This window comes from Seriola lalandi, unplaced genomic scaffold, assembly GCF_002814215.2.
Source record: "Seriola lalandi dorsalis isolate HSWRI2012SDOR001 ecotype SW California unplaced genomic scaffold, Sedor1 jcf7180002054279, whole genome shotgun sequence".
Lineage (NCBI taxonomy): Eukaryota > Metazoa > Chordata > Actinopteri > Carangiformes > Carangidae > Seriola > Seriola lalandi.
In genome coordinates this window covers 254694-276038 of record NW_019524832.1, presented here as the reverse complement: position 1 = coordinate 276038, position 21345 = coordinate 254694, and the positions used below count along the sequence as shown (strand labels likewise).

Sequence of the window (21345 nt, the reverse complement as noted above, 5' to 3'; positions counted from 1 at the left end):
ATGACAATAATAAAGACAACAGAAATGATAAACGCTTTATTCATAACAACTCAGTTTGACAAGAACAACAGGTGTGCTGTACACATCAGTGTATTTCTGCATAAAGCTTAATCAAAACTCTGTAATACTTAAATATAGATTTGATGCATAATCTAAGGAGCATTTAAGTACCATAGGTCAGACCTGCCCTGTCCTAAACATCCAGTATTATTTAGATACATTTTCTGAATAAACCCAATAATATTACAACTCTGGAAATCAGTGGAATAATTTATAGAATTGTTATCATTTAATGTTCTTGTTCACTCACAACAGTAACGCATTAAATGCAAGATAATCGTCACACAAAAGTAAAAGCGAAGCATTCAAATATGCAGGTCAGTCAGGAATATTACTTAATGACATGTGACACATAAACCAAAATACAGCAATTATTAATTATCAACATACATCATTTTATGTACACTGTTGGAGACTACCAAAAGAGGTAAAACATAAGACAGTTGCTGCTTCTGTGCCGTGGGTTGAAGGGTTCTGGAGAACTCAAAGTATACAGGATAAGCTCCTCCTGGAAGAAAAAGAAAACACAATATTTCATGCATGTTGGGCAGAGATTTATATAATATCATACGGAAATGCATGGGATTTTGCTTACAGTAGATGATAGATTGTCAGAAGAATGAAGACACTGCTATGGACTGCTCTCTCCTTCCATTTGAGCACTAAAAGTTGGTGGTTCACCCTCAACTCCCTGCAGAATGGAGCCTTTGTCACTCTCCACCTCTCTGTTCTCACCATCCTGTGATGTTAAAAAAAAGAGACACAATGAATGTAGTCACTGAAGGCTTACCGTGCCAGAAAACAAAGACACAAAAAGAAAACATGGCTGCACTCTCTTTTTCTTTTTTACACCTATTTCAAGAGCCAATAAAAAACTGTATCGGGCCCAACAAAGATAGATGCAGAATGTCTACAGGTCAAGATGTGACCCAAACACACAGCTAAAGGGACTTTGCATTATATCATGGCTCAGCATTTCTCCCCATTTGTTTGGACTATGTGAACTATTTCCTGACCTGCACACATTATGAAAAATTCTTGGACAACCCACATTGTCAGCTTTGCACTTGAGAATGTTGTGTTTTTTCACAGTGATAACTTTATATCCAAGATATTTTTTAGATTGGTTGTAGATTTTTGATCTGCAAGGCATGCACTATTTGGTATTCATGTCTTTAGAGAACAAATGTCAAATACTAATGCACAGAGAGTTCAACAATGAAGGACTGTAGCTCAACACTCAGTCCAGGTACTCTGGATACAGAATCTACTTTGAACATCAACAATGTCAAATATCAATTAATTAATAATATCTAATCAGGGTATCTGATAAATCCTTCATCTTAACCCACAAAATCATGGAAGCCTATTTAATAGTTTTCTTCTAAAAAAAATCTAATTCTATATTGTTTTGTATATAGAATTTTGGATAATATATATATATATATATATATAATGTAGTCTACAGTCACAACTTCAAATTCTTCTGGCCATCCCTAAAGCTCAGATAGCAAATAGAAATAATGAAAAATGGTGGCTGAATTGTTGTTCAGTTATTCATTGCCAGTGGACTGTGCTCCTCATCTCCTCTTTGTTTCAAATGCCAACCCTCTGTTTCTCTTTTATTATTCTTTTTTATTATTATTAAACAAATTGATGCACCATAACCTTCTTGATCCTTAACTTCAAATAAACTAAAGAGGATAAAAATTCAAATAAAAATTGAAAGCCCAACGCTATTACCCTCAAACGGCTGGGGGACACAGACGGGAGTTTATATTTAACCCTGGGATGATTCAAGTCAGTGGGTCGCAGGAACTATTACAAAGTATTTTGCTATTTATATAATGTTCATGACAGTCAATAATCACCAGTGGTCACAGCGTAAATGGCTGAGACAGCACCAAAAAGAAGCAGCAGAGCAGCTGCAAAAGTGGTTTGAGGTTAAAACAAACTGAAGTGGTGGTGAGATAAGTCACACTCTTGTCCTGTGTAACTCTTTTAACCAAAAAAGTGCTTTAATCAGCAGTGCAGAGTGCTCTTCTACTCAAGCATTAATATATCAGTGTGTGAGTTAAAGTATTAAAAAAAGCTATGACCAGCAACAGAGGTTGTGTGAGTAGAAAATAGACATTTGCTGCTTTCATCTTCATCTAGATATTCAAACGTGAGCCTGCTTTCAGAACTCACCTTGAGCTTAGACGATCCTTTTGACTCTGCTATTGGTGGGCGTCTTGTAATGGGAGAAAACGTCGGTGAAACAGGCGAGCTGGGTGACTTTGGACCATGGGATAAGGACTGGCTCCTTTTCACAGCAGAGGACACTGCCTGGGCAAAGCGGGACGGGGTTGCGGGAGAATAGGGCCTAGGGGCTGCAAAGCTTCTTAATTTTTCCAAGCTTAACCCCACACTTTGCTCTTTACACGGCAAACTGCTTTGCCTGGTCATTCGCATGATGGCTACATCCTTGTCATCCCCTTTGGGGCTCAGCTGGACGTTAGCGGCCCCTGTTGTCTCCTCCTGACACTGCACAGGAGGTGGAGGAGGCGGGGGTGGTAACATTGCTCTCTCTGCACTTCCCTGAGCCTCCCTCTGGCCAGAGCCAGGACTGGCACTAAGACTTTTCTCTGCTGCTGAAGTTACGTAATACCCAGGTGATTTTTTGTGCTGTGCCAAGCGGAAAGAACCAGGCTTAGGTTTAGTTGCGGGTGGAATCTTCGTCTCCTTGACCTCTGCTGGTGAACTTGCTTGAGATGCCCCATTAGCAGAGGGTGAGATCATGTCATCTGCTTTAAGTAAACTTGTCGGTGATGAGGAATGAGGAGATTCAGGTATACTTCCGTTAACAGTGTCTTGGGTAGTAGCAGTGCTAGTCAGTAAGTCTTCCCTGGGTACAGAAGAGTGCAGCTCTCTTTTTTCCTCTGAAACTTCTGTCTGTCCCCTCGCTGCTGTGCTCTCCTCTAACTGAAGAGAACCGATGTCAAGTCCCTCTTCTGGAGCTGCAGGAGGCGCCTCCAGTGTCAAAGCGACTTCAAAATATCTCAGTTTCTCCAGAGATTTCTGAGGCACAATAGTATACGTTGTCATCCCCACCTTGGGGATGTAGTCCCTTGTCAGCTCGTTGGAAGGCTTGGGCTTTGGCTCAGAGTCTGTGGCATAAATAGTCTTAGTTGTGGCAGGGGCACTTGGTGTTGAGGTCTCTGAGGTGTGGGATAAGGCATCTTTTTCGAGGTCAGGTGGGTCCAGCACGTCCGTCAAAGTGGCCGTATCCTTCTTCTCCCCTGACTCAAGGGCAGGCACATTAGCTGCGGAGGGAAACTTGCCCATGTGTTGTTGTTGTTGAGGAGGCACAGGAAGTGGTGTGAAATCTGTTTGCACTTGAGCATCCTCTCCAATGGGGCGTGATGTGCTGATGGCCACTGGGCTCACCAACCTGTCAGTCTGCTCCCAGAGGGTTTCAGTGTTTGCCTGAACAGAGGCCTGTGCTTCTGCACCCTGCGTTACCGGCTGAGGGAGGCTGCTGGGTGCAGTGCTGCAATCTTCAACTTCACAGATTGGCTGTTGGCTTACATTTTCAACTTGACACGGACCACCATCTATACATGAAAGAAAAACATTTTTCATGTTAGACATTCTCTGAGAAGCAAAAAGACATTGACCTAGCATATTAAGGGGAAATTTATGACACATACTCGTAGGCATCTTTGCAACATGTCTGCAGAAAGAGAATGTAAATAACACTTCAATCCAAGAGCAAACCCACTTGTATCTGCCTGTTCAGATGAGTCTGTGCCAGCAACTGTCCTCACATCACTGAGAGTTGCAGAATCATTCCCTGTGCTCTGCAGTTGACTGTGAAAAAAAATCATGCAAACATAAAGAATTAAAAGTATTGCTAATGCTGCTGAAAAACACGGCTCAGCCTTGAGGAGTCTTACTAGAGTTCGTACTTGCCATCTGAGGACAGATCACGAGACTGATCTTCCCCACTGCCCTCCACTGACGTTGTGCTCAGTATCTCTGTGTCTGGGGACGGGGAATGCAATGAAACATCAGCTGACATGTTGAGGCTGCTGTCCTCTCCCTGGGTATCACTAGCAGTTGCAGACATTACAGAAAGAGTTGTCTCCTCCTGCTCCATAATCTCCTCCAGTGTGTTAGCAGCTGAACCCCCTGTAAAACATCATCATGAAGGAAAATCAGTAAAAACATAATTCACATTTACACAAGTGAAGTGTTGCTAAATGATCACTGGGGTATCCCACATCAAATTGATCTCTTTTGGCAAGGGCATATATTATATATAATCTATAAACAACTGCTAACGTGATCAAAGATTCAAAAGTCCTTCAACTGTTTTAAGTCATGGTATATGTTTCGTTTTAGTTATGTTACTTTCCCACCTTAAGCATGACAAACTAAGCGTGCCACATATTTATCTCATGGGTTTAAGCGTTCACCCTTGTTCCTCTGATGAACAAATTCCCTGTAATAATCTTTTGCATCTCATTCCCTCGTCTGGTTCTTAATTTAGCACTTCAAGGAAATGCATCACAGAGGAGCAGAGAGCAAAAGGAATTTCAAGGCTACTTAAACAAAACTCACTGTTCTCAGCCTCTGATCTCTGTATCTACTGAGCCACACTGCATTCTTAGGGAAAAAGCAGAGGAAGTGATCTTTCTCTGTGAACTAAGTGTTTAAAAAAAAAAATCAATGGGAGGACGGAAGCGGTGGTGTATACACAAACCAAGAGTCATAAAATCTCTATATGACTACACTTTCTGTTAATGAGGTCGGGGAGATATGCCGCTGGTTAACAAAGGAGTTGAGAGATCTTCTGATGAAACAACACAGAATATCTACAAACATGTAAAGAATACAAGAAAACGACAGACATAGAGGTGTGAGGGGTTAGAGTTATACAAAAAAAAGGATGTTTTTGGGATATACAGAACACCGGTTCTTGTAATGTCTAATCAGTATACACTTGATGGAGTGAATTAAATTTAGTAAATGATGCTCAAGGCCACTGGCAAAGGACAACTTCCCCCAGACACCTTGTCCTGGTAAAAATGTGGATCTGTGCTGTTGTATTTTTTATTAATATATAAAAAAAGGTGCTAATTTCATTGTGTCAGGGTGGCTTCAGGGTGGATCAGAGGAAATAAAACCACAACTAGTTGCATGGCTTGATACCATCCACAGAAAGTGAGAAAATATGATTTTTTTATTATTATTATTATTATTTTTTTCGACTGGCTATGTTGTTGATGAACCTTAGTTAAAAATAATTGGGAATTTTTCATGTTTTTTTTTCTTAAATTGCCATGCACACAGGATGGGTAGAGTTTCCCTCACAGGACAATACAATACAATACAGTGAGGGTCCGATGTGTCTACACAATCACAGGAAAGTTCATTATATCCAACAGTAATTTGGAATGTAGCATTAACCAGCTTCTCAGAAACTGTATGTTAAACATACGTTAGATTGTGCTTTGGATTTTTAGACATTTCACAGATATCTGAATAAACAAGATTTGATTTCTAATTAGATAAAGAGGGTGTTTGTGTTGAACAAAAGGAGAGACTAAATACCAAAAAGTAGAAGTAGTAGTAGTCTGAAGTAAGTCAACACAGGTAGATGAAAAAAAGGTGGAGAGTAATCAGTGACCAGAAAAACAGGCAAAGCCTAGGTGTTGAAAACTAAATGACTGACAAGGGCAGCACAGAGAACATGCTGGCAGAACCAGTGCAGCGTACACTCACAGATGAAGCAGAGCCTACAGCGTTAAACATAAATCATATTTAGATTAATAATTGCTCCAAGTTCCCATGATCATGTCTCCTTACAGGACTACATTAAGTGCTTAAAATGAAGCACAGCTCAATAGCGACCACTAGGAGGCACAAGAGTCAAATCAAATAACAAGTTGTAGAATCAGGCTGCAAAGTTTGAAAAAGACCTGTCTTTGTCTTTGAGGCCAAAGTACACATGGCCAAACATCACACATCAAGCAATATTTTATATTCCACGCAGAAGTTTCAAGAATTTAAATGTTTACTAGAAAATTACCCCAGAAACCAACTGAGCGAGTCTTTCACGAAACACTAATAAACAGACACAACTATAAAACAAAGACAAACCTTGCAAGTTTTCATCCAGAGGAACCGTTTCTTGGACAACAGCACTAGGGGATGTGGGGGGTGGGGGAGCCTTGCGCTTGGTTCTTTTCAGTGAAGACTCTGCTGAGGACCCACGACTTAAACCAGCCATCTGCGTACCAAGACGTAATGAGGTTACATTATCAGGGGGACCTAAACATAGAAATCTTACGACTTTCATTCTACCATTATAGCCAGGTGTTCAGAGCTGTGCTGAGATGTCAGGGCTTCCTTCTCAAGATCCAGTCCACTCACCTGGTCACTGTCCAGCTGGGCGCCAGGTTCAGAGTTGAGTCTCCTGCGAGCGCTGAGGTCCGAGGAGCAGCTCTGAGACACAAGGATTGGGGGCTGGGGTGCACGTCTCTTCTTTGGCACATCGGTGGGGATGGTGGGAGAGCTGAGCGGAGACACATTTGTGCTAGGTAAGGCCATGCTGAGTGGTCGAGGCTTGCTCACGAGCACTGGAGAAGCTGGGGCACTGGCCGTCGATGCCTTTAAAGAGCAAACAACCAATCAGAACATGATAAGAGTGCAAGTTAACCAATGGCCAACCAAAGTAAACAAACCTCCCTCTGAATGTTTAAAGTTTCTTGCTAATACAGCCGGATCTTTGCATAATCAGTGCATCAAAAAAAAAAATATATTGCATTACCTGCTCAGAGTTTTTCTTGCTTTTTCTAAACTTGCTGAAGAGGCCTTTGTTTTCTTTCTCCTTCTGATTTTTATCTTTGCCAGGCGTGACTGTCCCTGGGAGAAGAACAAAAAACATTGTAAGATATCATTAGTCAGATATAAGATAAGCCTGTTGATATCAATCATACAGTTTACAAACAGAAGTACCTGCATGACTTGGCGAGGCTGGACAAACAGGAGAAGCAGATTGTCCTGCAGAGCCAACGGGCATGAGATTCAGTGCAGAACAAATGGTAAATACAACAATAACACACAACAAGTGAGCTAATGAGGTACAGTATGACAAACTGGATGGTCAGTATGTTAAACCACAAACTCCTATGTCACAATATGATCTTTTAATACATTAGGACTTACCTTTTGTGTCTCTTGCATAAACCTCCCTTATTGCATAATCATTAAGACAATTGGACAAGTCCAAAGGGGTCAGTGATTGGACATCTTTCAATAAAACTGTAGTCTCCGTGTCAAATTCACATTTCTCACATATTGCTGGTAAGAGTTCAGCCAAGGGAACTCTGGGATTGACTCGTAGTATCGTTTTCTGGGTCTTTCTGTAGTTTATCACCATCCGAACAGTTGCCTGGAGAATATAAAATGTGCCACTTTTACCTGGTTAACTCAACAAAAAAAGAGCAAAACGTGGTGTTTACTGTAAGTGGCAGCATAGCGTCCAATGTGTTTAACGTACCTCAGGCATTTGAGGACTTGCCTTCTTATTTTTATCTTCCCCTTTAGGTTTAAGTATAATCTTCTCCGCATCTAAAGTTCCTATGAGAGCATTGGGCTTGAGTTTGATGTTGTTCCTGTTGGCGGTGACCAGCTCTAAGGTGTGGCTCGATGGGTTCAGGTGATACGTCGCACAAAGCGTCACTAATAGATCCATAAGGGGTTTGCTGAAAGACATGGAGGAAAAAACAGGGAAGAGGTACAGTGAAATTTGGTTAAGGGCCAGTTGCACAATGCAAAATAAAACGATTTTGAAATCACTTTTGATGGCTCATTAAAAATTGGGTTAGTCTTTACAAATGTAAAGAAACTGTGCAGAATGTGTGGAAACAATACAAAGCAAAGTAACAGTAAGTTACAACACCAACAGTAGCTGCAAGAAATTTTCCTGACACTGATAATACAGTTGAAATGTAATGCCTTAAACTTAATCGTCAAAATAAAGCTTTAACTCTGTTGTGCAGGCACTTAGAGCAGGTTTAGAGGGAGAACAGACGGTAAAGAATCCAGTGCTTAATCCTTTCATACTGGCTCGGTCTCAGTCATTTCTTAAGAGACCATGTTGCCAAAGACACCTATGAAAGAATGTTTGTAAACTGTGTGCATTGTGAGAGAGATAATGATATCTTAAGTAAACTCTGTTGATGGAAAGTCCAAGAGTGAGTTGATTCACAGAAGGACACACAGACCTTGTTCTTAAGAGCACTTTCAAGAGTAAGTGTTGAGAAGAATGATTTGTATGTGTCTTTATTGCAATGCAGTGTCCAATTAGAGCATGAAAAGTTGATAATAAATAAATATTAATAATTAATCTCACTCATGTCTCTTGATGGGAGAACAGAATAAAAGAAATGCAATTCACTTTACACATATTAACTGAAACCACAAATGCAGGCTCCACCTATCTGACTCAATCTGCCTGGAGCTGCACTTTATGTGATGACGTCATTCTAATGATGTGGTGTTTAAATGTATTTATTCAAAGGCTCAGTTTGAACAAACAGTGTTTTCCCTTAATTTGCACACATAAGCATCATGTATAAAATATTCAAGTGTATTCATTTAAACTGCACAAATCATGACTGTGAGATAATGATTTAGATTCAGTGATCTGACTGTACCTGCCATGGACCGTGGTCATCTTTTCTACTCCACCAGGCAAAACCACAACCAGAGAGAGGTCTGTATCAATAAGGTTCTCTTTCTGGTCCATGGTTAAATGAGGGTTTCCTGGGTACCACTGAGAGAAACCTGGAGAATCCAGCTTCTTTAGTCCTGGCGGAGATGGTGCCTTGCTTTTGGTCGACACCCTGTATTTGAACAAATGAACACTTTGATGACTGGGCATGGTTTTCCACTCATGTGCATGTGTGTTAATTTTCAAAAAAGAAAAAACGTCATTAAAGTGGTTTCTGCTATCTCAGACAATAACCTGATTGAAAATCAAAGTGCAGCAGACAGCATGAAAGGAATCCTTTTTTTTTTCCTCAGGTTTTAGAAAGCAGTGAAGCTATTACATGAAAGAGCTCAAGTCCACTTTGCAAACAAGTCACAAGACAACCGAGTGGACAGATTTACTCATTGAGCCTGAAGAAATGGCTGTGAATGGACAGACATGTGAGAGAGACGGATAATAAGATGCAAGACAGATACTTCAGTAACTGCACGCGCTGTGTTTTATAGTGTAAGTTGTGGTAAAAATGGTTTTACAGTGAAGTGCAGTTATATTCAACATCCCATGCATCACTGAACATCACTTGGTACAGCTAGGTTGTTTTTTTTCCCCAGTGAAACTATGACAAACGCATTTCAGTTTTGAAGTACACTTCTGAGTGTTTGTGTAGGCTCGACATTCCTGTAAACTGTGTCAATAAAGTGTGGGAGAGAGCAGTAGCTGTCATGTGAGAGTTACGGACTAACCAGGTATTCCACAACAACAACAAAAAAAAAAAAAATCCCAAGCCAATCATTTTCATGTACTGTTCCAATGATTTCATTGGTCCCAAGCTTTTCTATCAGCTGGCCACCTGGTAAACAGTAATACACAGTAAACCGTTCTCATAAATCTCCCTGAGAATCGGGACCGCTGTCTGTAAACAATCATTATAATGTTTAGAGATTAGCTGTAACCTGTTTTGTTTTGTGTTAACACACACTTGAAAAGCTGCAGATGTTAAGATGAGAAAAAAAAAAAAAAAAAAAAAAGTAAACAAAAGATCACATCAACTCAGCAAAGGTCACACTATTGCACTGCAATACCAGTCAGCCAAGGTATCCATTGCTTAAGACACAATGAAGTGTCACTTCATTTAGTCAGCATTAACATTGATAAAATAAATAAATAATTGCAGTCCCAGTGCCCTGAATTATAGCCTGTGAAGTCTCACGTGGGGGCACTGCTGATTCAAACAGAGGAATCTGAGCAATGTGAGGTCTCAGGCTCCAGCGAGGCACGTCTAGCAGAGGATTATTAGTCTTGCTATGGGGGGTTGTCCTTAAACACTATGACTATCACATGTATGAAAACACACACAGACACAAACACACGTAACTGTGTTTACCATAGCCTGTAGATATGTTAATCATGAACAGAGTATTTGCAATACTGTATATCATACATGTTATCAAATGTTAAATTGCATGAGCACAACCCCACTAGCTACAGTGTACAGTTTACATTGTTGTCTCAGTTATGGTTGTTGAAATGGTATTTTCAAAGAGTAGCCACTCTGCCTCGATCAGTCTGAAAAATGTCATTTTAACACGGTTGTGTAAACTGGAACCATTATGCTAATAATTAACCTGTTAGAGCTTGGATATATACTGTACTACCAATACAACTGTTACACTCTCCTAGAAATGTTCTGATACAACTTTAACAGTGACTGTTTCTGGTCTTGAAGGGGAAGTTTGCCAGTTTAGATATTACTCATTTACTTGTCATGTGGACTTGTTGCTACATACCATATTTATAAATCCTTCTGGAGCAGAGTGTGCTTTGAAAAATCAAAAGAGAACAATGAGAACTCACACAAACATGTTCTAACTTGGAGTTAAGAGTTTGAGAGAAGTGAGAGTTCAGGACACCAGCTGAACCCACAGACTCAGTAAGCTATAGCATGTTATTGCTAAGGTAGCTACTGCTAAGACTCAAATTTAGTCAAATTCTCCAGTGAGACTTATTACTTCTCTGATAAAATGAAATATGCCACAATGTAAGAAGGAGGGAACAAGTGACGATCAATTACAGAGATATTCCTGACAGCGTCAGCCATATCTATAAATGTCAGAGAGATTTGTTTTCATGCATTGTTGTCTGCTGGTCCTCAAGGAATTGCTTGACAGTCTCCGAAATCCATGCACGTGTCTAAGCCATGAGTGCTTTTTTAACTGATCAGAGGTCAGCCAGACTACAGGCTGTGCAGCGGAAGATACTCAATAATTTGAGATATTGCAAGCGGAGCTGAGGCGGCAAAAGAACAAAAAACAAGCAGTAAGCAGTAATACGTAATTCATTAGTTTGCGTCCTTCCTAACTTCTTTGTAAACACCAGTTTCAAACTGCAACGTATGGCTGATCTGGATGACTGAAACTATGAGTAAATACCTCTATCTGCCCGTCATCATTTCCACTGAATAACCCGAACAAAACCTGTTCCAGTGAGGTGCTGGATTGCACGTTCTGGCACATATTGTGTTTTTTTAATTTTATTTAGCTACCTATTCTTTTGAAAAAAGGATTATCAATCAAAGATTTACTCCCACAGTTTTGTTGACATTTTGGAGCTGGTGGTGAGTTATGAGATGAGATATAAACTGTTACAATGATTAGATTAAAAAAAAAAATTTAAGAAAACATTTTGATCACTAACGGTTTGGACGTTAGCTTGACAAATCAATGCAGTTTGTTGATGATTGACATTACTTTTTTTTTTCCAAAATCTAAAACTTACTAAACAGGCTCATGCTCCCAAGAGGATCTCTGTCCATTATGGTCATAAGTGAACTTTACTTTAGTCTCACCCATAATTTGTATTCAGACTGATACTGTGAATACATTTTCTCTATACTTGCAGTGTTGGCATGAACATTGGCCACTGTCCATCTTTGCAAACTTATATTCAAAGATTGCTGTTTGTGTTTTTCCTCTGTATGTAATCTTGTGATCTCTAATTGTGTTTATGTTTAATCTGAATGGCATTATTTCAATATTTGCTTTTTATATTCATTCTCCCTATTTGATGAAATATACTGATATTGCCACACAACAAAATTTCCACTTCACATGGAACTACATGATCAAACAGGCTGATTTACATACAGTCTACATAGCTGTAACACAGGGATGCAAAGCAGGGTGGTAGTTCCATCCTGACTCCCTACGTTTAATTTTTATCCCCATGGTGGCCCGAAAAACAACTAAACTGATAGTATGTTGTTAATTTTATCCAACAATATCATAAAGTATTATGGGATATAACTGTACTACTGTAATTGTGACACTGCCACCTCTAGGGACGAGCAGCGGCGCTTTACACGTTTATGTCTTAGGAATAACGTTGATATGTTGAAATAGTTTAGAAGGATGTAGAAAAGTAAAGGAGGGAGAGTGATAAATAACAATATACAGATCCGACTCATGGATCTGAATCATGGCCATGAATGCCACAAATTCCCCGCACGTTTCAACAGACAGAGTAAAACAGACATTTACCCTGTGGTCTCTACTGGGTACAAAGTCCCAATTTCATGGCTCTGGCTGTTTATTTGGCAACAGGTTTATAATCCTTTAGCACTGTGTCTAAACTATTTCTTTTTCCACACATTTTACAAATGCTCTACAACTAGGCCTTGTAAATAGATTTATTTAATTGATACAGTTATTATGTGATTTACAGTGGAGAAAAAAAACAAAAAAACATCATGTGATATTCCACTTTGAACGGCCCAAACATAAACAATGAATAAATTAACATGGAAAAATAATACCCATACCCCAAGGTCAGGGTCAGTCCAGTTTATACAGCTGTGTCATCAGTGATTTTATCAAGACACCTCGAGCAGGTGACAGACACGGACACACAGGCTGGTTTGTTTTTGCCGTCCAGGCCCGTGTTTTTTCAGAAGCCCAGGATGTGTTGCTGAATGAGGGGAGACGTGTTGAAGCTTGACTGTGCTGATGCTTCATTCACTGGGTTTCCCTGGGAGGTCTGACACTCACAAACAAGCCCATTCAATACCAGAGGACATGCCTGACAGACCTGATCACAGCCGACCAGGAAATAACAGGCCTGTTGTCATTGTGCCACTTGTTGTTGATTTTTCATCATACAACAATCTTGTGAACTCCAGTAGCGCAAACAAACAGGCACTGTGATAACTAAATACTGCACGCTATGATGGTTTGCTATGATTGGTGTCACAGCAGCCATCCACTGACTTGTGATCTGAATACGTGCAACAGTTTAAACAGATGTCTGCTGCTACATAACTTGAGACAGGTGAGAAAAGGCTGAGAGTCTTCAAAAGATGAAATATGCCTGGTTAAGCTTTAGCTATATCACTTCTGACAAACCTCAAAATGATAAAAGAAAAAAGAAAAAGGCCGGCAAAATACCCAGATGCTACTTCTTGTGTAAAAATGCTTCAAATACTTCGGTGCTTATGTATAAAAAGAAATAAAGAATGACAGAGACAGGACAGGGGAGAGAAAGAGTCTGAAGAATGGTGGAAATACCTGTCCTTTGCTATAAGTCATCAAAAATTAAAAAAGAAGAAAAAAAATGTAATATCAGCATGAGTCAACCAGCTGAACAAAAGAATATCAAAATTCCCTACATTCCATTACAGTTTGTTCCAGCTGGCACAACTTTTACCAGAAACATTTCACTCACTTCTACATGTTTCCTCCGACCAATCAATGAAATTCTCCTCAGGCAATTCCTGGATCTAATGCAACAATGATCGAGCGGGAGCAGCCCAGAGAAGAAACCAAACCAAAGCACTGGTAGAAACGTAACTTTCCTTTGAGACTCCGAGAAGGTCGAGGATTAGCAGAAATGCCTACTGTGGTATGCTAGCAGCTGCTGAGTAGCAGGAGGGCCCCTGGGGGATTCATGTACATACTGTGTTTGTGTAAAGAAATAAACAAGCTTTCAAAAAAAAAAAAAAAAAAGAGTCCTTCTGCTCAGTTACACTTTTAGACAACACCCTAATTATTTTAAGACACAAGAGTAACAATTCAATGCTCCAGTGACCACAACACTGCCAGAGCTCTACAAACAGTAGTTTACTAGCTTAGCTGTACAGTCATGTGTACAGGCTCAAACATGCCAGAGAGCAGCAGGTCCAACACACCCTCCTCCTCAAGTCAAAACACATAGACGGTTAACAGTCTGAATGAAAAAAAAAACTAAAAACATAGTAACACAAACATAATTCAAGGTCCTGTCCGGCACTTTCAGAGGAAGTCAGTGACAGCACTGCTGTGCTGTAAAGATAATACTATAGCCATAACAATGAGAACCACAAATTTGGAGAGCAGGTGTGACAGACCTGCTTTTCCTCTCACTCTGCCAACATTTCATTCCACGCTCTTACCTCTTTGTCTACGGTCGTCTCCGCTCAAATAATTTCCATTCTGCTGTGTATGTCCCATGAGTAGTCAGACAGACTAAACTCTATCAGTATAGCTTGAAAGGGCCCACCTTAATGCCACGCCCAAGATGTGACATCAGAAATCTGTCTCCTCTACCCAAGTCCTGTCGGGCCCCAGAGCACAGTGTGCGTCGGTAGCACTCCCCCCGCGGTCATGAGCAGAAAGGTAAGCAGCTTTTTGCCTCCCTGTGCAGACATGAACCTGTGGGTGGGGCTACAGTGGAGCAACAGAGCGCTGCAACACACCGCAAACACACCGCGGGCTCACAATGGCAACTGGAATAAAGACTACAGTAAATATGCTGAATTATCATGATGTGTTTTCATCAGGAATTAGCTTTAATTCTACTCATGCTTGTGCTGATGTGATTATCAGAGTTGGAGTGACTTTTATCTCCATTACAGCCTTGGATTCCTCCCCACTCCCTAATTTAATCAAGTAGTTCTCCTGTGTTTGCTTTTCATTATGAAAAACATTGCCAACTTAAAAACCACACCTTACTTTTACAGAAATGACTCACTCCAAAATCATGTTAGAGGACTTGTCGGTTGAGCGTAACGACAATGATAGTGATGCTGGCAAACCAAGGCGTTAAAAAAAAACAAAAAAAATACATAATTTCCTTATAGTAAGTAGTTTGTCCAACTTTGAAAAATAAAACTATAAAGCTACGACTAAAACAATATTCGAAAGTCAACACAGATACTCATGAAACCAGTGAGGTACTATTATTAATTAAAGCTGTGAAAAGAGGCTGTCAGCACCTTGCACTTAACAGATCCAGACAAGGAAGTGCTGCCTCTGGATTTTTTTTCTGTTTTCATTGTTACTTTAATCAACAGATGAAAATCAAAAGAGCATTCAGTCTAAAATGGGCAACTCTATCATTTCCTGATGAGCTGAGGAACATGTACTGTACATATGAATGACTTATTTTTAGCTATATAAATATATATACATTGATGGTTGTAGGTATGGATACAAACTTTAGATTCTTCCACTGAATAAACTCTTTTATCCCCATTTCCTTTCGTTTGGTCTATTAGATTAAAGCAATAAAGTTTCATACTTATTGTTCTGAACCCTATAACTAATTATGAATATTGTTTTCTGTATAGCTTTGGCTTGGTGTAGGAAACTGTACACCGTCTGGTACGGAAGCAATGAATCTGACCTTCCGTTATTAAATAAGTGCAGACTGCCAGTCTTTTATCAGCAGCCCTACACTTTCACTCAAGAAAGTGCGTCCCATTCTACAAACACCATCAGATGATAAGGAAGTTATGTTAGTGAGATGTTAGGGTGTAGAAGCAGGCAGGGTGCAGGGGTGGAGTTAAGGAGTTAGACTGAAAAAAAAAAGGGGGGGGGGGGGGTCCCCTGAGGAAAGACAAAACACAGGGCCAGAGCCACAGCTGGTAATTTGGTGAGAGGTCACTCAGAGTAAACTCTTTTTAAAGCGGGTCTGGAAAGACCATTAGCACTATCATAAGCAGTGTGGGATGGAAAGAGATGAGGGAGAAAAAGAGCAGAGGGACCCTATGAGAACTTCCCACTTCCTATGTGTATTGTTTATTATTGCAGGCAAAACAAAAACTTTTTCCCACAGCTTTTTCCAGCACAGGCCTGGTTAAACGCAAACTCCCTGTGCGTCCTTAACACCATTATCTAGGACCGATCTAGTGATATTATTAGCTTCTCCTTCCAGTATGTAATATCTGTTTTTCCGCCTCATTTTCACTTAGTGTTACAAATCTCTGTGGTGCTCACTCTTGCACTATGTAATACAGGGCCTAATACTAGAGCAGAGCCGGAGTAAGCTAGCAGGCCACTATGTCTGCCAGTCAGTTAGGTAGTGAGATTTAAGATAACAGGGGCTGATCACTCAGTTCTCCATACAACTACCCATATCAGTTCATGAACTGGGGTCTGCTATGGTACATTACCCTCATCTTATCTCAGAGCAGCTCAAATATTTTTAGTTTAAAACATTGCACCGAAACAAACACTGGTTTTGCAAGGATAAAAAAAAAAAAAAATGTGGTCTTTGAATTCAATAAACTTGGAAGAAATGGTTTGGGTTTCGCACACTTTCTTTCCCAGATACTCGTAATAGTCCTTTATAGTCTGAATAACATAAGAAAAGATAAGGTAATTATCCCTCTAACCTCTAAATTTATGTGTTTTTTGTTTTTTTAAGTGAGACGAACATTTAGCTAAAATAATAAGCCCCTCCTCCTTTGAGTCATAATTACAACTGTCACACTGTGTCCTTTCATCTGAAACAATGCAGCATTGTCTACGGTGGGGCATCTTTCAAAAGCACACCAGCATGCTCTCCCTCTTTTGCAGATCACATGAACTGAGGTTTCTAAAGTGTGTATGCACACAGCGATTCCGTGCTAAAACAGGCACACGCAGTGTCTTATTTCACTGCTAATAGTGTAAACAGAATATTCAGTGTTGCACAAACCTTGAGACCTTGAGATCTGGAACACAGAAAGAAAATTCCACATTTTATCTTAATGTCAGCAGGGTTACACCCACTGCTCACATGCAATCTCAGGGCAGGAACAACATAACCATCCTGCTCTTTCAAAGTCATGGTCGGAGGAGGAGCTTTTGCACCTTTTCCTTCTAAGACTTCAGTTTCAACAAAAAGCAGCACCTTGGACATAGACATAGAGGCGTCGGAAATATTAGAAACAAAGTGACCGGATCTTTGGTACAAAGTTGCTCTGCTTCCCTCACTTTACTAATGCTTCCTGTCAGTGTGAATGTGCTCACTGAAACTGCTGGCTGCTGTTTGTTTGTGTCATGCTGTGGTCCATTAGCCCGCTAGACTGTATGAAAGAAGATTACGATCTTGAGGGTTCGCTATATCACTTCATCACCACAGGAATGAGTGCTACGTTAGCCATGTGCACCAACATCTGGGCGGATACAACAGTATGAACATACACACTCAGATAGAGCCATCTAGTGAACCATTTCAAGGTGTGCAATTTCCCATTTCACCCCCACCATTTATTGTCCTAATGCTGGTTAACCATCTGAGGTCTGAGGGCATTTTCTGGATTTCTACATTATTTCTTATATTCACCTTTTAAAAGGGTATTTGCATATAAGATAATACCCAAGTTTTTTATATCACAATTTTCACAACAATATCAGCTCTTTCTATAATGAAGCCCCTCAATGTGCAAAGAGGTGATGTGGCCCAAATGCTGAAAACTTGAAGCCTAGTTTTTGAAATTCTTCAAACATTATGTGAAAACAAACCTTTACTGTTGTGGATTAATTGTTTTGGGGCTTCAAATGGGTTTACCAAAGACTATAGGTTCAAAAAAAGTAGTGCAATTAGAGTAAAATAGTAAAATAGTAGATAAATGGATAATAAATGACTAAAATGAAATTTTGTAATATCAGAGAGTCGTATCTGTCACTATACTTTAACCAAATTTTAGAGGCTATGAGTCACGTATGATCTCGCAAGAATATGTAATGGAAAGTGGACAGTCTAAAGATTCTAACAACATTCAAACCATATTTCTACACTGTACTAAGATATACAAAGATATTAATAGGAACATCCATCGACCTCAGAGGGTTAAAGCTTGGCTTCATGATTTGTCATTGGTTGGATAATTGCTAGACAGCTTATCAAGGTCTTGTTAAACAGACCTATAGTAGACTCTGCCAATGCCAGACAGGACTGGCTGGGCCGTTTCTACACATACATTATCTCATCTAAACAAGACAAACACTGATAGTAAAGGTCAAGCAAATCAAGGCAATTTGTTCTTTTGTCCCATGAAATGTTTGAATGTTATTGGAGATAAATAAAAGTTCCTATTGAGAGCGCACAAAGGACTTATTCATGTTAGGTCGTATTACGGAGGCAGAAGAGTGGGAGGCATCCAACTGTTATGCCCTGGAAGACAGAAACAAAGAGGGGCCAAGGCTTCCATTCTATTTAGCCGGTGTACGGGCGGGATCCATGAGGCAAAATCTATCCAAATAGGCTGCTGTGCACAACATCACTATTATATAAATACGTAATCATAATGTCTACTTAAGAGATAAAAAGAAGAATTTGCCATAACAGCCGACAAACTGTGTTTCATTGTGTTCATAACTGTCCAGTGAGAATCTTCACTGGTATTTACGGTCAATGCGTTGGCTTCAGAGTGGTGACAAAGACAACCCATTCTTCCCTGTCTCCTGGTTCTTAGCCATTTTGTCTGTTTTAGCCCTGTGAGGCAGAAAACACCCAAACGTCCCAGTATTCAAAGACGCATCAGCTCATTAGGAGGGCGAGATTGCTGGGCCTTAATGCTGATTTTCCCATTTGCTTTATTGCATCTAGTGGGTGGATATCTTTGAATGACATCCTTTATCTTGCTTTTTGAACCACAGATGATCTGTGTGGGCTTTCTGAGGGCAGCATGCTGGAGACCAAATTATATAGTTTCCTGAATGAAGACAGTCTTGTTGTCTCTGAGCATAGTTTCTATGAGAAAATACTGTAACATGCTTCAGTCCAATCAAGACCCTGTGATTTTTCTATCTTGACTTCACACACTGTGTTTTGACTCCACGTGCCCATCTCCTTCATCTGTCTCAATCTGACCAGCCACGATTTTCATCTGTAGACTCATGTGAGCAGCTGTGCCCTTGGACTGCCTGCATGTCGGGAAACAGCTGTGGGGATTCACAATACCTTAACTAATTCCACATTCTGCCCTGAGGAAAGCCAGCCATGTGAGATCATGGTTTAAGGTGTGTCCCCCCCAATAAAAAAAAAAAATAAAGCAAGAAAGAAACCATGCTCAGTAATGTTGTTAAGACTACGTTAAATAATATACTATATGTGTTAAGTAGTGCACAGGCAGCATCAGCAGTTAAAGAGCAGCCCGCGCAGACTGATTCTGGCAGGGTCAGTATTTGGATAGCTAATGCAGCGTAGCTTTGGGGGTCATATGAAATCTTCACATATGACTGCATTTGAAAAAGTGAGAAGCAGCAGGTCTATTGGCCTCCAAATATAAGAAGCCACAAATAAGACAGAGAACATGTGTCCTCGCCCACACCCCAGCAGCTTATGGAAGAGTGTGGTTTACTTTTCCAAATTATAGTCAAACCACAGAGAGATTTAGATAGTCTGCTGCTCCTCATTGCCAAGGAGCGTGGCTGTGCTCCCAGATTACAAAATACTTATGAAATATGAACACAAGTCACACCAAGAGGGTGATTTTTTTTTCTTGGTAAAGTGCATATGATGTGCTTGAATGCTATTTTTACAAAAGGGAAATTACAGTATGCAGGGCAGGACTGGAAACTTAGTTAGCATGGAATACTGGATTGGAAACTATCACATGTTCAAATTCTCACCTCTAATTTAAATCTCAAAAACTCAGCAGATCGCCACTGAATGCCAAAGGAGTGAGTAGAGACTCTGTGAAGAAGAAGAAAAAAAAAGCTCTGGAAACTCACTCCCCTTTTTTTTTAATGATTCCAACCACTGGAATACCGGCAGCTGACATCATCTCTAAGTCCCTGAACCAAAACTGATGGGAAATTCCATCATGTCATATATTCACAGCTCATTTTTATTGTGATTTTCTCTGACTTTTGGACATGACAAATCAGTATTTTATAGAATATCAGTTTCCATCCTGTGCAGTGAACGCATGATTTCCACAAGAAAAAGGCTCATCAGGCTCATCGCAGAGACACAGGAGGTAGAATGTTTTGCCTGCAAAATACTTCCCATGACCTCTACATATGGTCAAGGCAATTTCTCAGTAAAACTCTGAGAGCAGGAAATGAGGAGAGTTCAAAGGTTGAGGCGTCTGCAACAACTGCGACTTCGCTGAGATGTACTGAGTGAAAGGAATGTTAGTTGAAAGTTGGGTATGCAGATGCATTATTCTACAAAGGTGGCTTTATGCTCATGCTTTAACAGTTTGGTCAGAAAAACAGCTGGTTCCCTGCTTCCAACTGTTGATGTCAGCCACTCAAAGGCAGAGGAACTTGATTTTTCTGGCTTTTTATTTGTGCACAATAAAATAAACACTTTCATTCTATTTCTTATACTTGATCGTTATCATTTTCTTTTCCAAACAATACTACCAGGGCCATAACTAAATCATGTTTACTATTCAACAGCAAAGAAGGGCTAGTAGACATACATGATCCCATTAGGTCTTATTGATTTTTCTCTCACTAACAAATAATATACACAGAGATGACAGCTGGGAATCCAAATGACAGTTAGGCTACATACCTCAGACCTGAGCTCCGTGGATGGGGCTGGGATCCATGATCATCCATGACTAAGCTCAGTGGTTTAACAATATCCCTCGGACTAGTCAAATACAAACAAAAAGCACAGTTCATTTTTTAGTAGCAGTTCACATGTTGTAAAGGCTTAGTCTGACCTGCTGCCTCCAAGTGATGCAAACGCGAAAATACTGAAATATGGGCGAATCCCACATGAGGTCATCGGTCGTTCAGTCATATGAATCGTTTTTTTCCCGTATTTTCACCAGAAACATGGTGTAAGATTTTTTTAGTATTGACTAATCACACCTTACCATGAATGCAGCTGGTTTTCAAAGCCGTTGTCAACTTCCATCAGTCTTCAAAAAGGGAACGTTGGCTGGATGCACAGATGTTGTTTGGATAAATCATCCATAATTCCGCTGAAAATTCCGTGTTTCGCGCCGTTAACGCAACACCTTCTCTCTAGTTTGTTTACTCCTCCTGTCTTTGAACTCAACATTCGAACATATCTAAACCGTCCCCGTCCCCCCACCCCCCCAACACCGAGCAAAACTCTGCCAACTTCTCTCCTACACCCCGCACAGCAACGCTGAGCTGGAGAGAGAAGTGGGGCGTCTCTCAGATCCAGTTTACCTTCCCTCCAGGATCCCGATGAGGCGTTTGGCAAAACGGTATCTTGTCCAAGTTTTCATCTGGGCAAGAACACACACAGCAACGAGCCAATACACCCATGTCTTCAAAAACAACACAAGCCCA

The 21345-nt window shown here is 40.3% G+C and overlaps 1 protein-coding gene across 3 annotated transcripts; it reads right to left on the bottom strand.

Annotated features, from left to right (window-relative positions):
- Positions 1–21: 21 nt before the first annotated feature.
- Positions 22–21244, bottom strand: cobll1b (cordon-bleu WH2 repeat protein-like 1b). Of its 3 annotated transcripts, XM_023405576.2 has the most exons (14): positions 20901–21244; positions 20591–20671; positions 8769–8957; positions 7610–7814; positions 7276–7501; positions 7066–7110; positions 6878–6972; positions 6481–6717; positions 6208–6337; positions 4011–4233; positions 3824–3912; positions 2251–3656; positions 656–799; positions 22–568 (listed from the first exon to the last, which is right to left on the bottom strand). In XM_023405576.2, exons 1-13 carry the CDS (start codon positions 20939–20941, stop codon positions 692–694), a joined length of 3075 nt encoding a protein of 1024 aa, XP_023261344.1. In that variant the 5' UTR covers positions 20942–21244; the 3' UTR covers positions 22–568; positions 656–691. The 3 variants fall into 3 exon arrangements, with proteins under 3 accessions (XP_023261344.1, XP_023261345.1, XP_023261346.1); XM_023405577.2 differs by lacking the exon at positions 20591–20671; XM_023405578.2 differs by lacking the exons at positions 20591–20671; positions 20901–21244 and adding an exon at positions 14247–14403.
- Between the last annotated feature and the right edge of the window lie 101 nt (positions 21245–21345).

Coding starts and splice junctions, on each gene's coding strand:
- cobll1b (XM_023405576.2), bottom strand. CDS start 20,941: ATGGAAGTTGACAACGGCTTTGAAAACCAGCTGCATTCATG. Junction 7,111..7,275: donor TTATGCAAGAGACACAAAAG/GTAAGTCCTAAT, acceptor TTGGCTCTGCAG/GACAATCTGCTTCTCCTGTT. Junction 6,718..6,877: donor GCAAGAAAAACTCTGAGCAG/GTAATGCAATAT, acceptor TGCTCTTTAAAG/GCATCGACGGCCAGTGCCCC.